A 26,349-nucleotide genomic window follows, 5' to 3' on the forward strand; every position below is an offset into this window, starting at 1 on the left:
CTACGCAATGTATTTTAATTTGTTTAACTCTTTTTGGTCACTGCATGATTCCATATGTATTATTTAATAGTTTTGATGTCTTCACTGTTATTGTAGAATATAAAAAATAGTAGAAATAAAGGAATACCTTTGAATGAGTAGGCTTGTACAAACCTTTGACTGGTAATGTAAGTTGTGCAGCAATGCAAGTCATACTTGCAAGTCATTACTCATTAGTGCTGCAATGTGGTTTCAGTGCTAACAATGAGGCTTGGAATGTTTATTTGGAAAATTATTATTCGGACATGAAACAATACATATAAAATTCAGTGTATATTTTGAATAATTAAGGGACACATTTTGAGAAATTGATTTAGGTTATTATGTTATGGAACACACATGTAGGTAAAGTAAAGAAAACACTTATATGATGCATTTTAGCATGTGAAATATGAAACATTTTGGCTGATACATATATTATTTGGTATTTTTTATTTCAGGTGTTTTTGTAATTTTAGTCCTTGTTTCCATTATATCAACAGAGTTTTGACTGGGAGGATTTCTGAAGACTTTTCCCATTCATTACAGACTGGACAAGGCCTGCAAGGACGGACGGTTAACTGGATGCAAATAATATCCGAAAGCACAGCTTCTGAGTTTGGTTACTTGTGGATAAAATATAGTCATACCTGAATAAAAAGTTGTTTGTACTGGTATTTACACTGTTATCCAGAAGTGTTGGCATCCTAGGGGAAGATGAGGAAAATGTCTATGAAGAAATATTGTTTATCAGCTCGATCTTGAACTCAAGGTATGTGAAATTGAACCTTTTATTGAGGTAGAATTGTTCAAAGAAAATACAAATCAAAAAAACGTTTGTCATGTTTGACACCATTAAAAATCCATCGAAGTTTCTTCCCATATCTTTCCCCCCCAAAGTTCATCTGGGTGATTGGTCGTCCATGACATAGAGTATAAGTATAGGGCCTTGGGTTAGGGTTAAGTATAAGGTGAAATACATTTCAAACTTTACTAGTCATTTAAAATATGGAAAAGACCAAAGAGGGCAAATATGAGAGCAAGGTTATTGTGACTTTTTTATTTTTCCCCCTCAAAGATATCTGACATAATTTATCTTTTCTCATTCTTTTACATCACAAAAACCTGCCATTTTAACAGGGGTGAGTAGATGTTTTATATCCACTGTATGTGCTATTGTGGGGCTGTATTCCTTCCATGTTAAACCTTGTTAGTTAACATGGTTTTGGGGACTCTGCTAAGTATCAGGGGATGTTTGACCACAATCTGGCAACCTCTGCTAGGAGACTATAACTGCTAAAACTTGGTTGTCGTTGTATCTGGCAAAAGGACAATAATCAAACGCCTTCCTCCAGAGCCAAAGATAAATGGTTCACCAACCACAGAATCAAGCTTTTGAAAGGTCCATCATAGTTCCCTGACCTAAAAACTTTTTAAAATCCTGTTGGGTGAGTTGAAGGGGAGGACCAAGGAGTATGGAGAGATTCTGTATGGATGAATGATCCTTGTGTTTTCCTTAATCAAAAATAATAGAAGACTCAATGCTGTTGGCTAGGGAAGGGTGCAGAAAATATGTAATTCAGTGGTGCCAATAATTAGGACACATTTTTCAGAATATTTATTTCCTCATTAAGAATTAGTTTTTCCATTAAACAATTTCACCTCATAGATTAGATGTTTCTAAGATCATGCTGATAAACAACAATGCAGTATTTCACAACTTTTTTAACTCATCTTCACCCAAGATGGCAACTCATTGTGGAGGACCCTGTAGGTGCCACCTTATTTTTCCACTGTAGTGTCAGGTATTTCTTAGAAATGGCTTCCCCGTCCCTGTCAAAACCTCCAGTGTATTTACTAGTCTATGTGACACACAGCATTGTAGACATAAAGGGGTGTCATGCAGAAATTAAAATGACTTTTGTCTGATTAATGGCTCACGTTAATCAAACCCGCATTGCAGTATCCACGCAGTATGTCTTGATCCTTTTATCTAATTAATTCAGCCTTTGGGTACTGTAAAAAAAAACTCAGCTACAATTTCAAAAATAGATGCGTGTGGGTACAGGATGAATATTCTGCGTAAACACTGCTATGAAGGGTTTGAATGAAGCCTAAATATTATTTACAACATTGTGCTTTGTCGTTGTGCTATGGTCTCAATGTCAACAAATCTAAAATACATAAAAATGTTATGAGAAAAAGAAAATCAGTATAAAAAATGTCATAACTTTGTGCAGGTATTGCGAGATATAGTGGTAAGCTACAGTAAAAATAAAAAATAGTGCTGTCAATACACATACCAATCAACAAATTCCATGGTTATTGCCATACAAAAACTTCCATCTCCATTAAGTCTTTGTTTAATTTCATTGGACCAGACTGCAGTGGATGTGGACGGAGCTGAGGACTAGTATTTGGAGCTGAGGACTCGTATTTCTTCTCTCCATTGATGTCCGTACAGAAATACTAAAAGCATAATTATTATGATCCCTTTTAAATATTAGCTGTGAAAAACAAGGCATGAAAAGACAAATAAAAAAAATAAAAAAAATACAGAAATTCTAAATAAAAGTATTCTTATAAATCTGATAAAATGTGCTATATAATTAAGCTAGACAGTGTTTCATATGTTTTGCTAGGTAGTGCTTAAGCTTCAATTTGTTCTAAAGTTGCTCATTTATCTGTTTAAAATAGGGCCTGTAGAATGTTTATATGTAGTGGGAGACATTTGCAACAGTTTCTGCCTGCTGGAGGATCACAGATCCACTTTGTAATGCCCTTGCAATTTAAAGGTCATGTCCTATCGACCCAAAATCTCAAGCAGGACTACCCGTTAACATTGCCTTAACATTATTGTCGATTAGAGTATCAACTACTGTATCCTGAACGAGACCCATAGCGGTTAGCTGCTGGAGAAGACACTTGGCTTCTTGGAGAATATGACAAAGCTGCTCTCAGGTACTGATCCTAAGGATTGTTTTTAATTTGGGGAGCGTATAGCCGATGGCAGCTTCTAGCTGCAGTAGCCCTTATCCATTAGCTACCAGAAGAAAGGATGAGGTCTGGTTCCTTAGCCTCCTCCTGACCATTGCTGCTGAGTCCGCAGCCTCCTGTCAGTTCTGGGAAGAGGCTGGCCCTGGCTGTAGTGCCCGGGGATCCTGGAGTAGGGCTCATACCAGGCTTTCTAGCAACAGGGGGCAGGTGGCATTTCTCAGAACGCGGGGTGAGAGGCGAGCGTATACCTGGGGACAGGGGTCCTCCAGGGGACATTTTCCCCCCCGAAGGGGATGACGCGAGGCTCCGGTAGTCAGTGCCAAATGGCGAGCTGTTAGGCGGAGGGAGCTTTGCTCCTGCTTGCTGGCTGGTGAAGCGGGACAGGACCTGGGTGACGGTGTTCCGGGCCAGCTGCTTGGCCGCGCTGTTCTCCGGTGGTGGAGGGACGGGGGTGGTGGCCGGGGAAAGTTCCCGGGGGGAGAGCGGAGCCGTGCTAGCCTGCTGGAGCTGCTCCTGCTCGGCCTGAGCCTGGAACCTGTGCCTGGCGGCGTGGAAGCGTTGGTTGACCCCGGCCTGGTAGGACGACGCGATGAAGCCACCGGGGCTGACCAGGCGCTTCGTCAGCGTGGGTGAGGAGATTGGGGAAGAGGAGAGGGAGGATGAGGCCGTGCTGGAGGGGGAGAGGTTATGGGGATGGTGGGGGTGCTGTTGGGGAAGGTGAGTGTGGAGAGGGGAGGGAAGACTCACCCCGGGGCCATTCTCTGCCCCAACGCTTTCCACATCCCCTTCCTCCTGTGGGGGGTCAGAATCCCGGAGAAGAATAGGGTGGTGCCCATTGACCTTTGACACAGGGGTCACCTTTAGGGCAATGCTTGCCTTCCCATCATGGTCTGTCTGGATCCCGGTGGAAACCTTGGCAGTCTTTGAATGAGGGGACTCTTCCAGCTGTTTTGAATCCTTTTCCTGCTCCTCCTCCACCGTTCCTTCTTCTCCTCCGCCCTCCAACCTTCTCCTCAGCTCCTCCACCTCCCTCTCCAGCTCCCTGCTCCTTTCTTCCTCCCGTCTGATCCTGGCTTTAAACTGTTCCCTCTCTGTGTCGAACTCAGCCAGCAGGCCCTCTGCTCTGGCCTCCAGCCGTGCCGCTCTGCCCTTTTCTGCCTCCAGGGCATCCCTCAGGCTCTCTGCGGTGCTGCTCTCCTCCTGGAGCCGCAGGCAGAGTTGGCTAGCTCTCTGAGTTTCCTCCAAAGCCTGGCTTGTGGTTCTCTGGAGTTCCAGTGTTAAGGCGGACGACAGCTGCTGCTGTTGGGAGAGAGACTCCTCTGCCTTGCCTACCGCTCTTTCCTGTTCCTTCTGCAGCCTCTGAACTGTTGCACGTTCCGCCTCCAGCTACAAACAGGGAGATAACGGTTGATATTTTTCCTAGCAGAGTTCTACTGTTTCTGTATCTGACCACAGGGGGGCATCAAAGTATAGCAGGAGAATGGAAATAAGCATGTTTTTATTCTGCACAGCGGGTGAAATACCCACATATTCCTGCATCCAGGACATTGAATGTCTACATTCAATATTCAAGTTTTATATTGAAAAAATAGTAAATTCTGAAAAACAGGTCCCCACAAGGTTTTTGGATGGTCCCAAGAAGGAAAAAAAACGATTTAAGAATAGGGTAAGAAAAAAAGGGGTTAGGATTAGGGTAAAACTTCAGCATAGTGTTACTGTTGAGTTTAGGCATTACTGGTCAGATTTAGGGTTACGTGTTAGTTTACGTTTAGGCATAATGGTTAAAGGCTTCAAAATAGGACTTCAGTGTTAAGGGTAGGTTTCATGTCGACACAAAAAAGATATAGGATATTTATGTGTGTGTCTGTTTGTGTGTGCGTGTTTGCGCGTGCACATGCTGACCTTGATTGGTCAGAAAGAGTCATTATCTCAGTCTTTCCTGGGCTTATAAAGTGACAGGCTGCTGGTCAGCTGAACAATAGCCTCTTCCTCCTGTTTCCGATTGGACCGCCTAGCCTTGCTCTGTGTTTGTGTGTGTGTGTGTGTGTGTGTGTGTGTGTTTGTGTGTCAGCCTAGACCCTTCCACCCGATTAACAAACTACACAATAGATCTTCAGTCAGCGAGAACTGAGGCTACTCCCGCCAGTCACAAGGACTTATGTCATGGTTAGTAGTGAGGAAGAGAGGGGGAGGAGGGGGAGGAGGGGGAAAGCAAGGAGGCAGGAAAGGAATGACACAGATGTGCTCGGATGACGGGAATTCATTTAGCCGGCGTCTCTGTCCTCTTCCTCAAATATTTTTACACACACGCACACACACCTGCTGCAGAAGTTTCTCCCTCTCCTTCTCCAGCACGAAGGTGACATCACTATTCTGCGCCGACTCCAGCATGTGCAGCCGCTTCTCCTGCTCCATATCTGCAATCACCTGTCAATGAAAGCAAGGCAGAACCAATAAGATTGCAGAACTCAACAGTAAACACAATTCTGTAAATTAAAAAATTAACTATAAATCAAATGTATATGTATAAAAATCTATATTGTCGACAAAAGACTGGGTTTCTTTTGTCCTTACATTCCCGAATCGAGCACACCAGTAACCTCTACATATATCAGTTGGTAAACTCATATTGTGCTGCTGGTTTATAAACTCATAACCTTGCGAAACAGTAAAGGAAAAGTGCTAGTCAACCACAGTTATGAGTCCCGCCTACAATCTCCACAGGACCCCCAGTCCTCACAGTGGGTGAAAGTGCCTGACTGAAGACAGACTTGCCCCCTTTCTCCTTCTGTCCCCCTCTGTCTATCAGTGATGTGAGTGGCTGCAGACTGCCCTTCCTGAAGTCAGGAGAACCAGAGACCACAGGCCACTGTGTCACCCTGAGCCACAGCACCCAATCGAAGCCTCCCCAGGGAACAAAGACTGGGGCTGGGCCGCATTGTCGCCCCCCCCAACAAACACACACACACTAGTTAAGGGAGGGATAAGGGAGGGGTGTTTGGCTGAGTGGACTTCATTTGCTCTCAACACCTGTCACTTGGGCATCATTGTGTTCAAATGCGAACCTACCCTCCTGTGTCTGCTCTCTGCGGCGGCCAGCTGGCCCATCATCCTCTCCTGCATCCTCTTACAGTGGGCCATGACCAGCTTTAAAACGGCTAAAGGGTTAGGCCCCACGGCACTGCCCCGGGGGTGTGATTGTGTGTCAGAGTGGTTCGAGGGGGACCAGTCATCCATGGCTTGGCTGTCTCTCTGCAGGGCCAGGAAGGGGTCGCTGAGGTCATACTGGCCATAGCGCTCCTGGAGGAACGAGTCCCGGTGGTGGGCCTGGAAAAAGCAGACAAATGGGAGACTCAGTATAGATGAGCATATTAAGTCAAAGCAAATTGGACTAAACCATCTTCATCGTTCCTGTAATGCCGGGGGGGTCCTTACGTTTAGACTTCAAGTTTAGACATTTGTCCAGATCAAAAAAACATTGAGTGGACTCAAAAGATTGCCTAATACTCGGACTGAACATGTCACCCCCAGAGGCGGAGCTCGTTGCTGATTTCTTGTTCAAACTCTAACCAATATTTAGCCCTAAATGGAACCCAATGAGATCACTTGTTGCTGATATTTTTTTAAACCCTAACCCATAATTCATACCTAAACCAGAATTAACTAGTCCCAGGGGTTTAGGAGGTGAAGGACAGTACTAGGCGTGTTCACACTGCACCTTCCTAAGCCCTGGGCCAAGGGCCTCCTAAGCCCAGGGCTAAGCAAGTGTTCACACTTGCATATTTTAAAGTGGTCTAGCACCATTCTTTGCCTGTAGCTAGTTGGCCCTGCTCCGGAGCAGGATTAGCACCGACGTTTCGAGGCTAGTCCCAGAAACACGGTGCCAAAATAACCAGTGTGAAACGGGGTCAAGAATAAAACCATAGAACGTTTATTGTCCAATCACAAGACCTGCCCTTTCACTTAATTTACATACGCTTGTTGTTACTGACAGCTGCGTGTATTGTGGTCCTTTCACTCTGCAAACTTTTGTCGTTTCATTAAACCTGCCAAATCTTAGCGAAGTAGTTATTGCAGCTTTGTATGGGCGTACATCTAGTAAAAAAAGTCGAAAGAATGAAGGTTGACTAACGTTTTTCTCTTTCTTTGCGTAGTTTTAACAAAGTTGTGCAAGCAAATACCGACATGATGGGCATCTTGATCAACGGATGTCAAGTCGTTAATTAAATCGCGGTAGCGTAACATTGATCATTTGTCATTGATGTAGGCTAAGGTAACATTATTCGCATGCGGGAGAGAACGTAACATTTGTAGCTTATCATAGAATGTAAAATGGTATTGTGTCGCATTTACCTGTTAGCCCAGGGCTTAGCAATACAAATGTGAATCCTTAGCCTAGGGTTAAACCTTAGCCCAGGGTTAACAAACTCTTGTGTGAACACAGGCTAAGATAGCCCAGGGCTTAGAACAATGCAGTGTAAAAAGGCCTATTGCAAACTGATCAACGGACTGGCGAGAATGTGTAAATGGGAAATATTTCCTGTTTTGTAGAATTACAATTTTTGAAGCATTAAATGTGCATACTGGTCATTTCTGCTTATATTTCTGCTAGTAGTACTGTAATTACAGTATATACAGTATTTCCCTTTTTGCCATGGGCCCCAGAATGATACAGCTGTACACTCATAGTTAACAGGGTTATTGTGAGACCTGGATTAGCCCAAAGGTTCCAAGGAGGGCTGAACAGTTGCTCAGCACCAGGTTTGAGGGGTTAGTATTAGAAAATGGTTGACTCGTTGTGTCACCCTTGAGTAAATCCTTGTTGCGGCATGGGCGCCTGTGAGCTCTGTTGAGGTGATTGGCCAGAGAAAGATTTCCCTTTGGCGCCTACTGAATCTGGCTTGCACTTCCTGGTTGAGTGAACAGTTTAGATCTTGTTGGTAATGCAGTTTGGTTTGAGATACGGCTGACCAGGATGACAAGGTGTGGAGACCAGGGCATGATGGGACAGACAGGCATACAAATAAACACGCACGCTGTTGTAAACTGTATCTCAGGAGACAAACAATACCAGTGTATAGGGCTCAAAGTCTCTGCAATCACAATTGTCCAGGAAGTAAAATTGCCAATCTTTTCCCCACCATATACATCATGACAACATTCCTGGTTATAATTCTTCAAAATGTTGAATAAGTAAAACAAATTACTGTGGAGAACCATAGTAAAGGTAAAAAAAAAACAGCATTACTTTTTTCTTCATTATAACACTTTTTAGTGATTGCTAATTAGTTGCTATGTGAATTATGAGCGTGTGAACACTGGCGCCAGCTGGACCAGGACTAGGTTTAGTTGATGGAGCGGAGCAGGTGTGTGGTTAAGCCTAACCAAGGGCTATGGGACACAAAATATCCAGCTTTTGGCTAAGGAGGAAAAATAAGTTAGTGTGAAAAGCTGACTTAGATGCAATATGACTGACTCCACCCACTCAGTCTGTCTCTGGGCTGGCTCTGTGTGTGTGTGTGTGTGTGTGTGTCTGCTTGAACAGGAAACTCAGTATGGATGAGAGATATCTTGGGCCGAACCACCCATATTGCCAAGAATCACACACAATGCCACAGTGATATATCACAAATAGTCTGTGGGTGCACAAAACAGTACACTGATAAAAACACTCTAGTACACAAACCACTGTTATCCCTAACTCACTGAATACTAGATGTATACACTCGAGTGCATATTACAACAGCCTTTTTATGACCACTATCCCACAACACACAATGCCTCAACCGTTTAACCCTTGAAACTGTGGGCCATGACTAAACTGCGCTGTGTTCTTTTGGTGTGGATTGTGACAGATGCCCTTACCTCCCCCACCCAACAACACAAAAGGGGTGAGGCAGTCAAAACACCCCTGCTGGGACAGGGTGTGTGAGTACCGTTACACCCACATATTTTACAGACTTCAAGTTACAGACTGGTACACAAAGATTGGTTCAGTGCCCGCTTGTGTGTGTGTGTCTGTCTGTATCAATGGGTTTATAACACTTAATGCCAAACACACCAGGGTGAAGCTCAATATGATTCAGCCACTTATCTCCCTTAAGTTAATCCCTTTGAAAGGATCCTACACCAGAAATAAGCATACAGCCTCCTTCCCTCAGGTCCAGAGAGTACAAGACATCAGAGAGAGAAAGGCTACATTTTGACAGGCAGCCCAATTCTGATATTTTTCTCCACTAATATTGATTTATTGACCAATCACATCAGATCTTTTCACATCAAATCTTATCCAGAGTTGATCTGATTGGTTATAAGACCTTAGTGAGTAATTCAAGATCTGAATAGGCAGCATGTGTAAATGTAGCCAGAGAGGGATGGATGTGTCTGAGATGTTACACGCCACTGGCAGTTAGGCTTCAGGGCCACCCTAGTTTACCCTTCACTCTATTCAGCACCCCTTCCCACCCCCACACAGCAGTGCATTCTTCCACTGGTACGTCACCATTCCACAGGAAACCTCTCACATCTACCTATCTCTCTGTCTTTTTCTCTCCTTTTGTCTCTCCCCGCTGACCATCTCTCTTTTTACCCCCTCTCCATTTCTCACTCATTCTCTCATGCCGCCCTCTTTCCCGTCTCTCTTAATTACACAATTTCTCTGCCTCTCCCCCTTTGCTTTTCTCTCTTATTTTTCTCTCTCATTGTCTCCCTCTTTCTACCTCACCCCTCAGGGCACCGGTAGAGGCCATATATAAGGCCTCTTCTCTTACAGAACAAAGAATGAGACCCTTTCAGTCATGAGATTACAGGACTTAGACAAAGACACTGACTCAATGCTTCAGTGCTCTTTCATTGTGTGTGTGTGTGTGTGTCTGTCAGGGTGCGTGCATGTATATATTTTAAGGGGTTTAGGCTAGTTTGTCTTACAGAATAGTAAACAGAAGGGCAGTCCCAAGTAACGTTTAGGCAGGCCTGAAAAAGCTGATTGTGTGTGTGTGTGTGTGTGTACTACCTCTAGCCCTGGGCATGGTGGTGTTCCTAAGTGGAGAACAGAGGCCTAGGTTCCCAGAGACTCTGAGGGTTGATTAGCAGAATAATGACAGGCCATGCAGTTCTCTATGAGAGGGCACAGCACTTTCTAGAACTCTACCCTACAACCGTCCTCTAAATATCCATCTCTACTCGGTCTGATAACAACTGGTGCCTGTGCTTCTGTATGGACCAATTAAAATGCATTTCAATGGCTAATATGACCTCCCTAGAAAAGTGGTTTGGCTTTGTTGGAAGACCATGGTGCTTGCAATACCAGGTCTGTAGGTTTGATTCTGGAGCCATCCATTCATAACATGCCAACATACATGACTGTAAGGTGCTTTAGATAAAAGCATCTGCTATGTGGCATACATGGTTATTTTGTGTTACCTGAATATCTGCATGTAATGAAGGGTGTTATATTGTACTAAATCTGAGGCGTGAGTCTGACCCTGGAGAAATACAACTCAAATTAGCTGTGAGGCATAAAAACTGCATCCTTCATGCTGTCTGGACCCGCAAAGTTCAGTTTCCTTGGCATGTCTTCAAAATTACTGTCACACAATGCGCACAGCAGCTGGCCTGGGAGCCATTATGGCTCAGTATGGGCAATCCAGTGTCCTGTTACAGGAATACAGTGTATCATATTCTCCTTAGGCTATTGTCCTCTGTCCCTATCAGAGACTGGCTACTCACAGAAAGGACACTGTGTGTGTGTTTGTATATGCTTGAATTTGTATCTGTACAAGTACGTGGGGTTTCTGCGGAAATGTTTGCATTATGGAACCAAAGAAAATAATAGCCAATCTGCCGGCTGACAGGAGGTTCTGGGAAGTAAGAATGGGAGAAGCTGGAAGAGCCATACGCAAGAAAATGTACCCAGTTGTAATTACCCAGTCATAATTGCCACCAAAGGATATTCTACTAACTACTGAATAAAGCATCTGAATATGTAGATGTATGAGATAGATGTTATGTTTATTTTAAATTAATTGGCACCAATTTTTTAAATTATGTTTACACATTGTGGGGATTGTATAGATTGACACAAAAGATTATTCGATCAATTATAAATTCAGTCAATACAACAAAATGTGGAGAAAGTCAAGGGTTCTGAATACTTTCCAAAGCCACTGTATGCCTTCCCCACAGAGTTACTTCCAAAATTAGATATCTAGAGCCAAATGAAGAAGGAAATGTGCCCAAATAACAGAAATTGGAGTGATATAAGAGAGTAAAAGACAGATATTGCAGAGCAACATTACTCAAAAAAAAAGATAAACATCCTCCTCACCAGTTATTATACATTAGATTCACATTCTTTTTATACTCTTACCAGGTAAGTTGACTGAGAATACATTCTCATTCACAACTACAACCTGGGGTGCAATTAGTGTTAACTCCCTTGCTCGGGAACAAGGACATACTTTTCTTAACTTGGCAGCTTTGGGATCTGATCTAGCAAACCATCACCCCACATTCCAGTTACTGTCAAATCATTACCTAATTTTACTAAAACCAGGCAGTGTATAGTTCCAGTCAGTATTCCAGTCAAATATAGTGTCAGTAGTCAGTCATGGCTCCACAGTCCCTTGCTATTCCAAGCATTCCTCTACCCCACCCTGCATTTAGCCCCTTGCTGTCTCTAAGTCAGTCAGCATGATCCGTCCTAGTTTGATCAGTTGAAGAAGAGAGAAGAGGAGAGGATTACAAGCATCTCTCCAAACCAACCACTGCTTCATTCTTCTAGTGATATCATCAATACCCGTAAAACCCGCCAAACTAATCTCATTAACTTCCTTGTTAATCTTGGTTAACCAAGAACTAGGGTTGCGTAATAGATGCTTAACCTTTGATTTACAGTGCAGACCATAAGTATTTGTTCACAAGTTGTGTGGTTTTGGCTCTGTACTCCAATGCTTTCAATTTGAAATCTTACAATGATGATGGGGTTAAAGTACAGAATGTCAGCTTTATTTATTCATATCATTCAGATGAAGTACTTAGAAATAACATATTTGGTGCATAGTCCACCACTGAAATGGACCGAAAGTATTTAGGGTATTTGCTTCACAGCTGTTTCTTATTAGGTAGGTATGTTTGTTTGCATCATTACTGAATGTCTAGTCTTGATTTTACGTTTTGCATTTGTAGTTGTTCGCTGGTGCCTTGCCACCGAGGAGTTTCTTGACCACCTCTGTGACTTCAGCCTGGGTGATGGACGAGTCCACCTCTGAGCCCTCATCCTCTGCTTCCTCAATGGAAGACGTGACGATGGGATTGAGGAGATCCTCGAAGTACTCCTTCCACCACCCAACGACATCCCCAGTTGAGGTCAACAGCTGCCCACCTCTACTGTAAACAGCATTGGTAGGGCACTGTTTCCCTCTCCTGAGGCGCCGGACGGTTTGCCAGAATTTCTTCAAGGCCAGCCGATAGTCCTTCTCCATGGCCTCACCAAACTCCTCCCAGGCCCGAGTTTTTGCCTCCACAACCACCCGGGCTGCAGTCCGCTTGGCCTGTCGGTACCCGTCAGCTGCCTCAGGAGTCCCACAAGCCAACCAGGCCTGATAAGACTCCTTCTTCAGCTTGACGGCATTCCTTACTTCCGGTGTCCACCACCGGGTTCGGGGATTGCCGCCTCGACAGGCACCGGAGACCTTACGGCCACAGCTCAGAGCGGCCGCTTCGACAATGGCGGTGGAGAACATGGTCCACTCGGACTCAATATCTCCAGCCTCCCTCGGGATCCAGTCGAAGCTCTGCCGGAGGTGGGAGTTAAAGATCTCTCTGACAGGAGACTCGGTCAGACGTTCCCAGCAGACCCTTACAGTATGCTTGGGCCTGCCGAGTCTGTCCAGCTTCCTCCCCCGCCATTGGATCCAACTCACCACCAGGTGGTGATCAGATGACAGCTCCGCCTCTCTCTTCACCCGAGTGTCCAAGACATACGGCCGCAGGTCAGATGAAACGACAACAAAGTCGATCATCGGCCTGCGGCCTAGGGTGTCCTGGTGCCACGAGCACTGATGGACACCCTTATGCTTGAACATGGTGTTCGTTATGGACAAACTGTGACTAGCACAGAAGTCCAATAACTGAACACCGCTCGGGTTCAGTTCAGGGGGGCCGTTCCTCCCAATCACGCCCCTCCAGGTGTCACTGTCGTTGCCCATGTGGGTGTTGAAGTCCCCCAGTAGAACGATAGAGTCCCCAGTCGGAGCACTTTCCAGCACCCCTCCCAGAGACTCCAAGAATGTTGGGTACTCTGCACTGCCGTTCGGCCCATAGGCACAAACAACAGTGAGAGACCTATCCCCGACCCGTAGGCGCAGGGAAACGACCCTCTCGTTCACAGGGGTAAACTCCAGCACATGGCGGCAGAGCTGGGGAGCTATAGACAAACCCACACCAGCCCGCCACCTCTCACCATGGGCAACTCCAGAGTGGTGAAGAGTCCATCCTCTCTCAAGGAGTGTGGTTCCAGAGCCCAAACCGTGCGAAGAGGTGATCCCGACTACCTCTAGTTGGAACCTCACGCACGATCTCAGGCTCCTTCCCCGCCAGCGAGGTGCCATTCCACGTCCCTAGAGCTAGTTTCCGTGTCCAGGGATTGGGTTGACGAGGCCCCCGCCTTCGACTGCCACCCGATCCTCTCCACACTGGCCCCTTATGGTCCCTCCTTTTGGTGGTGAGCCCACGGGAAGGTGGCCCCACGTCGCTCGTTCGGGCTGAGCCCGGCCGGGCCCCATGGGGAAAGGCCCGGCCAACAGGCACTCGCGTACGAGCCCCAACCCCGGGCCTGGCTCCAGGGTGGGGCCCCGGCTGCGCCATACCGGGCGACGTCACGGAACTAATAATTATTTTAATCATTAAGGGGTTTTTGAAGTAGCTATATCCACAGTAAAAGTCTAATACCGATAGAACCTGAAAAGCCACTCAGCAAAGAAGAAGTCACTGCTCCAAAACCGCCACAAAAAAAAACAGTCTAGGGTTTGCAACTGCACATGGGCTCAAAGATCATACTTTTTGGAGAAATGTCCTCTGGTCTGATGAAACAAAAATTTAACTGTTTGGCCATAATGACCATAGTTATGTTTGGAGGAAAAAGGGGGAGGCTTGCAAGCTGAAGCACACCATCCCAACTGTGAAGCACGGTAGTGGCAGCATCATGTTGTGGGGGTGCTTTGCTGCAGGAGGGACTGGTAAAAAACATGGCATAATGAGGAAGGAAACGTGGTTATATTGAAGCAACATCTCAAGACATCAGTCAGGAAGTTAAAGCTTGGTCACAAATTGGTCTTCCAAATGGACAACATAAACCTATTTCCAAAGTTGTTGCAAAATTAAGGACAACAAAGTCAAGGAATTAGAGTAGCTTTCACAAAGCCCTGACCTCAATCCTATAGAAAATGTGTGGTCAGAACTGAAAAAGCGTGTGCGAGCAAGGAGGCCTACAAACCTGACTCAGTTACACCAATTCTGTCAGGAGGAATGGGCCAAAATTCACCCAACATATTGTGGGAAGCTTCTGGAAGGTTACACGAAATGTTTGTCCCAAGTCAAACTATTTAAACGCAAAGCTACCAAATATTAATTGAACGTATGTACATTCCTGCCCCACTGATGTGATGAAAGAAATAATAGCTGAAATCAATCATTCTCTCTACTATTATTCTGACATTTCACATTCTTAAAATGGTGGTAAATGTGGTGATCCTAACTGACCTAAGACAGGGAATTTTTACTAGGATTAAATGTCAGAAATAATGAGTTAAGGTGTATGTAAACGTCTGACTTTCTGCAAAAGATTCCATCCTTCTTAATCCTCACAGAATTCCATTCTTGCGAGTTGCTTCTAGCTCTGATGTGGAACGCAAAACGTTAGCGGGACTGTTGTCAGATCAATAAAACCCTTTTTCACTATTGCTGGGATTAAACATACCATTGAATGCCATCCCAAGTTAGCTACATGCCTTCCTGCCCCCTGACAGGTTAAACAGCAGGTATGGACACACAATGCAAATGTGCTCTATGTTCTAACCCAGGAATGTAAACTAATGTGATCTATTGTCCTGATTGAGTGGTAGGAGAGAGTGCTCTTGTTTCATATGACCTAAATGGTAATGGAACATGACCTTGAAAACATCCAGAGTTTTCGGCAGTTTGGAAAAGCTTCAGTTTCAGAATTCATTGGGGTTGGTGACCAGAGATAAACGTTAACCATTGATAAGGAATGAAACCAAGCAAAGCTTGGGTTTATAAGGCTTCCACTGTAGCCATGCCAAGTAACGTTTAACTACCACCACCAATGTCAGCATCACAGAAAGCGAGAATGACACTGACTCCCATCTTAAAATGCTAGGAAAAAACCAAACAAAGTGGAGCTGGTTGAACAACACAGATACATGCAAACATACATAAACATGCAATCCCACTGATGGCTGATAAGGCAGTGATTGTTCTAATATGACTCAAGTTGTTTTTGCAACTTATTTGTTCACCTCCTCAAATCTGGTTCATCTGAGCTGTGTAAATACCCACCCTCTCCGAGTATACAGACGTTCAAAACTGTTTGACACCACCCAGTCAACATCCTAGTACTCACATTAAAATATAACTAAACTAATATCTACAGGCTTATTCAATACAGTTCAAACAACAAAGTTATTTCATTCTATGTATCAAATATCTGGTCATTACAGTCTTTTGCAGTATTTCCTTTGTGATTATGACCTGGCCTCTGTGCAGCAACTCGCAGCAGGTTAAGGACAGTCAAAGATCTTAATCTATTTATATTTTATTTTGTAAATTTGATAGTGGTCTGAAATTAAGTATTTCAAATGTGTGTATGTATTCGTAGCCTACTGATGCTGGCTACTACAAGAAGCTTTTATTCTGGATGGCCAGTACAGGTGTTTGTTCCAGGCTAGCAGTACCACACCCCATTCAGCAGTCATGGTTCATCCATTGTAGATTACTTATTATGTAAAATTTCCAATGAAAACAAATACAATTAAAGAACACCTATTCCAGATTGTGGACTGGATTTGCCCATTTGCTGTATGTTTGTATTTTAAACTTTAGGTCAAACTTTAGGCCTATGATATTACCTCCCTTAAAATAACATATTGAGAAAGGTACATCATGCAATCTTATTTGAAAAGTACAGAGAGTTCTCTTTGTTTAAGAGGCCAGGGAAGAATGTCGGACGGTAAAAATAGATGTTGTGTTTTAGGACTACAGGAAATGACATCAACTTAGAAACAAAAGTTTACTTGGTGGGTATGCTTTGAGCAACCAAAACATTTTGAACAATACAGGAACCCATTAAATAGCCAGAGCTGAGGTGAAGTTTGTAGCCTGTAAAGAATTGTCTACACACAGATAAACTACCAATGGAAAACAGGACAGTGTTTTCCCAATACAGCTGGATATTAATATCACTGCAATGATTCTCCCTCTTCCATCTCAGTGTTTCTCCTATCTCTTTCTCCATCTCCCCTGTTTCTCACTGCTCTTTCTTTAGCCACAGACTTTCCATAAACAAATCAGTAGATAAGGCTTACATGGTCTCAGGTTACTCTAGGAAAACTATCTGTTTAACTTTCTTTTCTGATGCCCGTCACTGTCTTTCTATATACAAACATACATACTTTTATTATAATAAATAAATAAATTACACACATTGCTTACCACCGTTTTCTTCCTTCCCCAAGTCATCATTTACAATTGTGTCTTTAACGCCATCTTGTCGCAAAAACTCCCCGCAGATTCAGGAGAGTTGAAGATCGCAGCAAGGCTCTCTCATAGGAATCAATGGAAAGCCATGTTGATTTTTTTTACCTACACTGTTCTTTCAACTGGAAAGTCATGTGGGTCAAAGTATGTGATGGCAAACATGCTCACCTGATGACCTAAGCTAGTTTGTTTAGGTGTCTGAGCTGCCAGAAGGAGTCACTAGAGCAGTATGTCACCAGGACATTCTGGCTGATAATGCATCACCCCTGCCAAAGTGCACTGGCTCTGGGGCTTTCCAGCCACTCATCAGTTAGCGACAAAGTCAAGGCTTGAACCTGTACAGTCACTAATGCAACACGCCTTAACAACAGATAGTGATAACAAACAGGAGCAGGAATTTAGCGATACGTCATATTAACAGGAATGTCCCCTCTACTGGTTTTTCTTCAACCCCATGGGTACATCAAGAGATGAAAACAAATAGCTATTTCGTAAGAACCTGCATAGTTGATTAACCCCAGTTCAAAAAATTGACTAAAGGTTCTTTGGTAACACTTTCCGATAAGGGTACATGTACTACCATTAATGAATACAGTAGTTAATATGAACGAATAATGAACAATGACATGAACTTAATAATGTTAACCCTTTATTTATTAATGATTTACAAATGCATTAACTAACTGTGTGTAGTGTCATTTGTTCATGTTGACACAGGACATAAACTCATGTCGTTATTTGCAGGAACACACAGTTTGTACTGTAATTGTTTAATGTTGATGCAGGACATGTATTCATGTAGCTAGTTCTTTGCATGAATAGGTTAAGTACTATAAATTATTAATAAGATAATTCAATTTGTTAATATGATTACAGTGCTGTAACCATTATTACTAAGGTAGGCTGGCTACTTGCGTCTTCAAATAGGTGTGACGCGCACAAAATGTATGGTCGCATTTAGGGTTATGTATTGTTTGAAATGGAGATGCATTACATATATTGAAGGACACTTACTATGGTTGGCCAGTAGGGGGCAGACAGACGTGGTCGCTTTGCGTTGGGACTGAATTTGATCCAAACAAACACCTGCGCTTTCTGGTAACTCTTGGAAGAAAAAGCCATGTTTTTTTTCTCATACTTTATCCTGTTTTCCAGGTCGGTAATGTACAAAAGTACACTGGACATTTCGATACTTGCCTATTACAGTGTATGTATAGAGTTGGAAATGTATAGTAATTTTATAACTATGAGCTAGACAGAAAACCCCTTTTGAATGTAAAATGCCATAATGTTGGTGCCTTCCTTTGAAAAAACCGAATTTGTTACAGCACTATGAACATTTTATTTTCTAAAACAACACTCCTGACAATATCCCTAGGATGAATATAATTGAATTTTGTAATTGTATTGTTTAGGAACTTGGCGGTTGTTGCACTGTAAGGGTTAGCGATTAGCTAGTTCCTGTTAGCTGGCTCCAGTTAGCATATGCTACCTCCAGTCAAGTGTTTGTTAGTTTGTTTAGTTAGGTTAGCACTTTTCTAGCTTGCTGAGCCATATCGTATTCTTGTTAACATTAAAGTAATTTGCAATTGTCTAATCCTTTTACCAGATTTTATTACACTAGCTGAACGTGTTATACACAAGTGCTACATTACTGCTGTATAAGAACTTATAATGTGATGTAAAAAGGGCTGATGTAAAAAGGGCTTGACAATTAAATTTGATTGACTGATTAGTGTGGCTGTTTATTATTTTTAATAAGACTTGCCTACTAAAAATATATTACTCATCTGTTCCTTCATGATGTCCACATAGGATGTCCATGTTTCCAGAGTGGTTGTTTTACAAATTGTCTTTATAGCCTACACTTAATTAATCCTGTCATTCTTGAAGGGAGGAGTATGTGCTATCACTAGTATTCCAACACCAAACCATTAGTTCATACTCTTTTTGGCCCACTCTTTTGGCCCATTGAGCCGGAATAAAGCATTAATAAAGGATACCTCACTATTAGGTAATTATTTTGTGTCCCTTTAAGTAAGTGATGAATTATTCTACCTTAACTATCACTAACTAATGACACATGGGTAGCTATAAACCCTTAATAACTGATACTTCACCATTAGGTAATTAATTTGTGGCCCCTAAAGTAAAGTGATGAATTATCATACATTAATAATCACTAACTAACGATACGAGTTCATGTTCTGTCTCAACATGATCAAATGACTAAACACTCCGTTAATGCATTTGTAAGTCATTAATAAAGTAGGGGTTATCATTGTTAACTGTTTATGCCTTTATTCATCATTCAGTCATGTTAACTACTGTATTCGTTAATGGTAGTTCATGTATCCTTATCAGAAATTTTTCTTCTGCCTCAAGAATTGTGTTTATTGAGAGGGAGCATGTTAAGAGGATTTATCCTGGCCATGAAATGGTTAATAGTTTTCCCCAGCAACACACTGGCATCCCAAGCACTCTTTAAACACACATTCACAGGAGGAGGAGATTTTGAGAGACGAACAAATAGCAAGAGAAAGAAAAAGTCAGCGAGAATGATTGAGAGAGTTATTGCAAGGGATTTATTGAATGAGACAGAAAAGCCAAAGCTGACATGGCATATAAACCCGCCCTGACAAAGCTCAGCACTGGACAGAGTAGACTGGCATATCCAATAACTGCCATCAAAGTCTTGCAGACTCAGACCAACCAGACAGGCCAAACATGGCGAAGTAAATGGAGAAGCAGGAAGGGCCTTTATTAGCAGTAATGGACAAGAGAGTGATTGGGCCTAGAGCAAAGCATTTCCACACTTGCAGAGGGGTGTGTGTTTGTGTGTGCACTACACTCATGTGTTTGTGTGTCTGGGTGGAAGTCTGTCAATAGCAAGAGATCAGAGATCTGAAGTGACCACACCCTTCCCCCCTGAGTATGTCTGCATGACAAGACAGGAAGACATGAATGACAGAGAGAGAGAGGAAGAGACAGACAGAGTAGAAATGTATTGCAATATCTGTCGGAACCATGGTTTTTCTCAATTCCATTTGAATTCCAGGCAAATCAAGAGGGGAACCAAACCTAAATTGCAATTGTTCCTCATCGAAAAGCATTTAAGAGAATTGTAATTTAAGTATATTTTTTTAATTGACTGGAATTTAATTGAGCTGATTTGGGACTCTGGTTGGGACTAGGCCTATATATATATATATGTCTGATTTTGAAAAAATGCCATTCCAGATCAGTCTGAAAATGTCTTTCCCTTTTTGCCCTTCACTCTCCTTATCATTCAATCTCTCTCCTTAAACTAGCTCTGTCCTCTCAGTAATCACGTTCCCAGACACTTCTGCCCAAATACGGAATGTCTGGTGAAACAAATCCATCAAATCTGGCCTTTTATTAGCCTTAAGATAGTTGTGGGAAATTCACAGTGCTGTAGTCACTGGCTTAATTGAAGTCAAAAACATTTCCTTTGTCTTTATAACCCAAGAACCAATTACTATGTTGAAACATTGTGGGTCAGCTTTGTCTAGTTAAGCTGTTTTGATATTGATTTGGAGCAGAACAAGCAATTTGCTGATTCATTAAAAGCTGTTACATGTGATCAAATGTTACTACTGTACAGTAGCTAGCTTATGCAGCCTACTACTTACTCTTTTTTTAAAGAAGCACCCTGTTGGATACAGCCAAGTGCCTCAGCTAACCCACACCTTACAGAGGGATATTGCTAGTGCTCTAATGAGTGGCTAGTGGAGGAAGTAGTGATTACATTTAGCCCTGGGATCAAGCAAAGCTCTCTGACATATGACTCATACTCCACTATAATCACTCCTTCTGCTCCTTCATTCCCGCTCCTATGAGGCCATAGGACAGAGGTCACTGAGCACCACCAGCCAACCACAGAAATGCTGGAACTACTGACAATGTTCTGGAGTGATCAGGGACTTTGCTTTTGATGATAGGTTAGTTGCGCACTACATCCCTCCATGCATTTGTGTACATAAGAACACAGTCACGGACGTGGAAACAATAATGTCGTAAGTAGTTATTGAACTCTAGATGGAGCAAGTCATTTCCCCAGAATAGCTCATTTCAGACATAAATAAAAAGCATTGCATCAGCAACTGCAGACAGATCTGTGAAGCCCAAGCCACAGTGGCAATTCACAGTGGGAAAAACACTCTGCTCTGCCATTGTCTTTTCTTTGAGAGGTCTGTTTCCTTACTTTCCTGTTGTTTACCACTGACCTAGGTTAGAAAAGAAAAAAAAATCTACCCCTGACCAGAATTCCTAACTGGAAATGGGTTACATAACCATTTGAACAGTTGATTGTGTCAGAAAGTAGTAGGAGAGTACCCAGACATAGAATGGGTTCATAGAAGAATGTTCAGACCAGTTTTAGGCATCCCTGCTCCTGTAGTGCCAAAGGTGCTGCAAAATGTTGTCCCAACTCGCTACCACAGCTGAGCTACTCAGTCAAGTAATCTGTTCAGTGATTACCTAAACCCCACTAAAATGTGGACAGACACTCTGGGATCACCTAGATTTGCTTGCTTTTAGGTGTGCCAGGAGGATTTTGCAGCATTTCTTGAAATCTTTATGCAAGTGTCTTTATGCAAGCTTTTGTTCAAGACGTGAAGAATTGAACAAAAGCTTGCATAAAGAAAGCAAATGGATAATTGTTGCTATAAAAATACAGGTTCATCCAGTCTATGCAACACATTTAGACTTGTAACAAAAACAGAAACTTTTCTTTTACTAACAGTAAAAATGTTAAAATGAGAATGGTAATCAAATCGTTTTTCTTTTCATCTGATAATTGACAATAAGTCAAGATTACTCACAATGAAATATGTTTTAAGAGTAGTTTTCACATATATGTCCTATTTTTGGAGGGAGAAAACCTGATAAATATTAAGTTCATTCATTGATTGATTTTGATTGATGGAACCAACATTTACTGAGACTTAAACAACCAGGAGACGGGAGATCCTAAGTAATTAGTGACCTGATTAATCTGTCAAGTACAAGAAAACCTGCAGACACTCAGGCCTCCAGGGAACCGGTTTGACACTTATGTTCTGGGGGGGCACGAAAAACCTGTGATTGGCCAGGGCCTAGCAAACATTATGGGAGATTTGCATAAAGTTTCTAAAAGCACTGTTGAAAATGTACAGGTTAAGAATAGTGGTTTCCCATCTTTTCAACTGTATCTGACCAATGTAATATTAGTACTCACTCTGTCATTGTATGTATAACAATGTGAGTGTGTAGTGTGTAAGATGTTATTTTGTGTGGTTGTATATGTTGGGTAAACTTTGGCAAGGACGGAGAGGATGGTAATAGGATGGTAGTTGTCTAGACTACTACAGCTGCCCATTTCAACAGAGGCTAAACCAAAGAATACCCCTGGAATAACTTTGTTTTCAAGGATAGTTCATAATGTGTGTCACAGTGTCCCAGTGCAGTGTAGTAGTATGTTGGGTTTGAGTGTGTGAAGTGGTGGTGGGAACTCACTCTCAGGGTGTGTATGACTGTGTCCTGGGCCTCCAGCTCTCCTTCCAGAATGCTGAGGAGCGTCAGGAGCTCAGGCCTGCTCAGAGTCTCCACATTCATCATCAGCCCCTGGACACATACACACACACAGGAGGAGGAGGAGAGACAGAAGAGAGAAAAATAGGGATTAACAGATTATTATCAGAGACAAGAAATTATAGAAAGGCTGGATTATTAACAGTTGCCAGTAAGACAGGGTAGAAAATATTACTACATCATGGCAATGAAAAAAACTTCAGTTCTATTTCAATTGTGCTTAAAGCTTTTCAATTCTTATTCCTAGTTCTGATCAGTGTTTTGAGTTAGAAACTACATGGTATCACACACCCACACACAAGCACACGAACATACACAGAGAGTCCTTTTGGTTGACAGCAAAGGCTGAGGTCTCTCTGTGGGTTGGGAGAGTTGTGCTCAGAGTTCTAAACAGGACGTAATTAGCATAACTTCATGTTAAGTCCCTCAGGCTGAGAAAGAAAGAGAGACAGATTTAGTTGTGTTCTCTAACTGTCCATTCAGACCCTGAGACAGGCTGTCTGTTAACAGGGTAAGGAGAAGAAAGAAGAGATAGTGTATAGCTCAGAGAAAATCTGACAGATAGGGCAGGGTTTCAGCATTGCTTTACAAAAACTGACCACCAGCACAGTTGTCTCTGCCCATTGCAATAAGAATGGTATCTTACGCTCTCTGACACTGTAACTCACACTCTCGCTCACACTCATAGTGTCTTCTAGTCTTCCTTAATCTCAGAAATTGAACATAAGTTTTATAGTCAATGTATCCCTGGCAACTCTTCCCTCGATGGTATGTCACAGACCACAGGCCTGGCTGCCATGGGAACAATGTGGGAACACAGTCCCGAGACGATTCCTTTTTGAGATGATTCTTTCATTTCTTTCTCCCTATCTTCCCCTTCATGGGTCTGTTATCTCACACCCTCTCTCACTGTTTTTTTAGTCACTACAATATAGATCCATATCTTTATCCTTTGGGTAAACAGTACCCCTGCCTACAGAAAATCGACTTTATCAACCTCACGCCCCGATCTCACCCTAATCCACAAAGCCTTGTGTCAATGCATCACTGCACAAGAGCATTTTCACACAAACTGCATTCTGTGGTTGACCACTGTGTCACAACCAAAATGTGAAAATGTGTGGTTGACCTAACACAGATTTTAGATACCTTAACACTTAGCGCATGAAATGATACTGCTTACTGAGTAAAAAATCACCTTTAATTAGATGAGATAATCCCATTCTAATAGCGGTCATTTAGGCCTAGCTAAAACTCATAGCAGGGTATAAAACCACAGAAATCGGAAACACTAAAGTTGGAGACAGACATATACTTTCCCCCCAGCTTTCATGGAAAACCATATAATTCCCATATTCCTCGCCTTGGGATACATCTTTCAGGGTTATACCAGGTAATCCCAGTTATCCCTACTGATACCCCGTTCCCGTAGTGGCATGCTGTTTATCTAATACTGACAGTCAATGCCTAAAAACTGTTAAACACACATTCATATTTAACTACCCTAACCGTAATACTAAACTCTAATTGTAACTTTTATCTTAAACTTAACCCCTAATAGGAAAAATATTTGTTTCCTACTTACTTCTACTACTTCCTAAACACACACACACACACACACACACACACACACACACACACATCACACACACACACACACATACACACATACACACACACACACACACATACACACACACACACACACATACACACATACACACATACACACACACACACACACACACATACACACATAGCCTTGACCCTAGACTGTGAGGATGCACACATTCATGACTTCATCAGGCAGGTGAATGGATTTATGACTCCATTAGAAACATATCACACCCTCTAGACAAACAAATCTTAATGTGTGTAGGATTTACTCTTCTTATGAGGATCTAGAGGGGACCAACAATCCCTGCTAGTATATTAAAGCAAATCATATTTTACCTTGTTGAAGACATTTTGCCAGTCACTGTTAAAAAAACTATTATATTTAGCTTAAAGGTTATTGGGTTTAGGAATTACTGTTTAGGGTTAAGCTTAGGTTTTTGGGGTTACAGTTAGGTGTTATTCTTGTACTTTCCCCTCCATAGTCTAATTTTGCCTAATTTAGTAAAATGTACTAACTATGATTTGACTGTGTTGTTGTCCCAACTGGCTATATTAGGATAAATGCACTATCTGTAAATCCCATTGGATAAGAATGTCTGCTTGATGACCAATGTGTAAATATAAAAATGTGTTAGGTTATGAGTTATACAGGTATACAGGATTTTATAAGGGGAATATTTGGGGTCCCCGCAAACACAGTAAATTGTATACATGCACTTGTTGTGGCACACTGAAAACCTGGTTTTAACTATGCCAACTATCAAACCCAGTACTCACTTACAGCTTTCTGTGTGTTGAACTGAAATGAACCCGATAAGTCCTATACTCTAGAAGTCCCCCGAATTCCCCACAAAAGCAGACCTTGTGCACTGTGAATAATCACACCGGCAGGAAAACAGCTCACAGGGACAGCTGAATCAACACATCCACTGGTTCACCTCATGCAATTCTGGATCCATTGTCTCATAAAAAGAAAACCTTCTCAGTTAATAATACATCTTGGGCACTTGTGTGACAGCGCATTAGTTACCTCTACTATAGAGTCAACTGCTTTAGAGGAAAATTATTAAACTGATCATTCTAGACACCTGAGACATGGTTGTTGGTTGTGGCAGGTGGACAACCACAAAAAGATCTGTTCATTATTGTTGGATAAGACTAATTCCATCTGACTGCTCGACTCTAACCTATTCAGAACAGAAATACAAGGTGGGGCAGGCTTACCTGTTCTACAAGCATTATAAAGGGTGGATATGATGCCTTTTAGGCCCATTCACAATTATAGGCTCGATTTGTAACACATCAGAGACTAAAGATTCATAACATACATAAAGCAATTTATAGAGCAGATATAATCCTGTTATACCGACTAAGTTAACAAAATAATAATAATTAGGCGTACATATTCGTTATTATGTTATTAACCTTATTATGTTCATTTATTATTTCAAAGTTTCCTTTCCCATTCCTCCAGTCCAGCGGGGTACTTGGCAGGACTGTCCCTTACTGTGCAGTAAGCTAACCCAGCCACGCTCACTCAAATCACTCACACACAAAGATCATGAAAGCTGCTGCTTTAAGGTAATAATGGTGTCCGACATACACGACCACATACCTTCATACGTTAAGTTAGAGGTTCAACAATTTTCTAACAACAACGTAAAAACATTTAACGATGAAATAATAAAAAAAAATAGAAGTCCCGGAGTGCCCAAGCGATAATCCCTGTGTCGAATAATACAAGTATCTTGACAAGAGAGACAGCCTATGTGTGGTCCGTATTTCAGAATGCTCGCCAATGGTAGACGGATTTAGCAGCTGGGGGTTGGGAGAAGGGCGTTCCTGCGGCTAGCCGGTTGCGGAATAAACCTCTTTGTTTCACACTCAGTTGGGTGAAGTTGCACCTAGACGCGGATCTAAGATCCGATATGCATTGTTCCCTCAATGGTCCAGGGTGGACTTTAGGGAGTGTAAACTGATCTCAGATCTGTGCATAAATTTGTTTTTCTAGGCCACATAATATAGTCTACCGCTGCGCGTTCTAAGCTTGTCAAAGACATCACAATGGTTTTGACTACTTTTAAAGGTTTTACTGAATGCATTCATGATCATGTTTTGTATAATTTGTTGAGATTCTATCTGCACATCCTCACAAAACAGAAAACATATCCTATCCAGAAAGTAAACCATGATTATAAATAAACAGAAATAGCAACAATATATATGATTAAATAAAAGGGCATTAATCATCTCCAAATAATGCATTCATTATTGTCATCTTGTTCATTTTAAAGTGTTCACTTCTACTGTCAGACAGCCTGCGTGATTGTTAAATCTGAAATCTTGTCCAGA

General features: G+C 42.3%; 1 protein-coding gene across 4 annotated transcripts; it reads right to left on the reverse strand.

The window, feature by feature from the left end:
- Nucleotides 1-454: 454 nt before the first annotated feature.
- Nucleotides 455-25,771, reverse strand: LOC105013988 (CTTNBP2 N-terminal-like protein). 4 transcript variants are annotated; one of them, XM_010875909.4, is made up of 5 exons: nucleotides 25,613-25,771; nucleotides 22,306-22,413; nucleotides 6,085-6,342; nucleotides 5,335-5,442; nucleotides 455-4,401 (listed from the first exon to the last, which is right to left on the reverse strand). In XM_010875909.4, exons 1-5 carry the CDS (start codon nucleotides 25,616-25,618, stop codon nucleotides 3,058-3,060), a joined length of 1,824 nt encoding a protein of 607 aa, XP_010874211.2. In that variant the 5' UTR covers nucleotides 25,619-25,771; the 3' UTR covers nucleotides 455-3,057. The 4 variants fall into 4 exon arrangements, with proteins under 4 accessions (XP_010874211.2, XP_010874212.2, XP_010874214.2 ...); XM_010875910.4 differs by lacking the exon at nucleotides 25,613-25,771 and adding an exon at nucleotides 22,696-22,801; XM_010875912.4 differs by lacking the exons at nucleotides 22,306-22,413; nucleotides 25,613-25,771 and adding an exon at nucleotides 16,744-16,964.
- Between the last annotated feature and the right edge of the window lie 578 nt (nucleotides 25,772-26,349).

This window comes from Esox lucius, chromosome 12, assembly GCF_011004845.1.
Source record: "Esox lucius isolate fEsoLuc1 chromosome 12, fEsoLuc1.pri, whole genome shotgun sequence".
Taxonomy (NCBI): Eukaryota; Metazoa; Chordata; class Actinopteri; order Esociformes; family Esocidae; genus Esox; species Esox lucius.

Coding starts and splice junctions, on each gene's coding strand:
- LOC105013988 (XM_010875909.4), bottom strand. Junction 5,443..6,084: donor CAGAGAGCAGACACAGGAGG/GTAGGTTCGCAT, acceptor TTTCATTGACAG/GTGATTGCAGATATGGAGCA. Junction 4,402..5,334: donor GGGAGAAACTTCTGCAGCAG/GTGTGTGTGCGT, acceptor CCCTGTTTGTAG/CTGGAGGCGGAACGTGCAAC.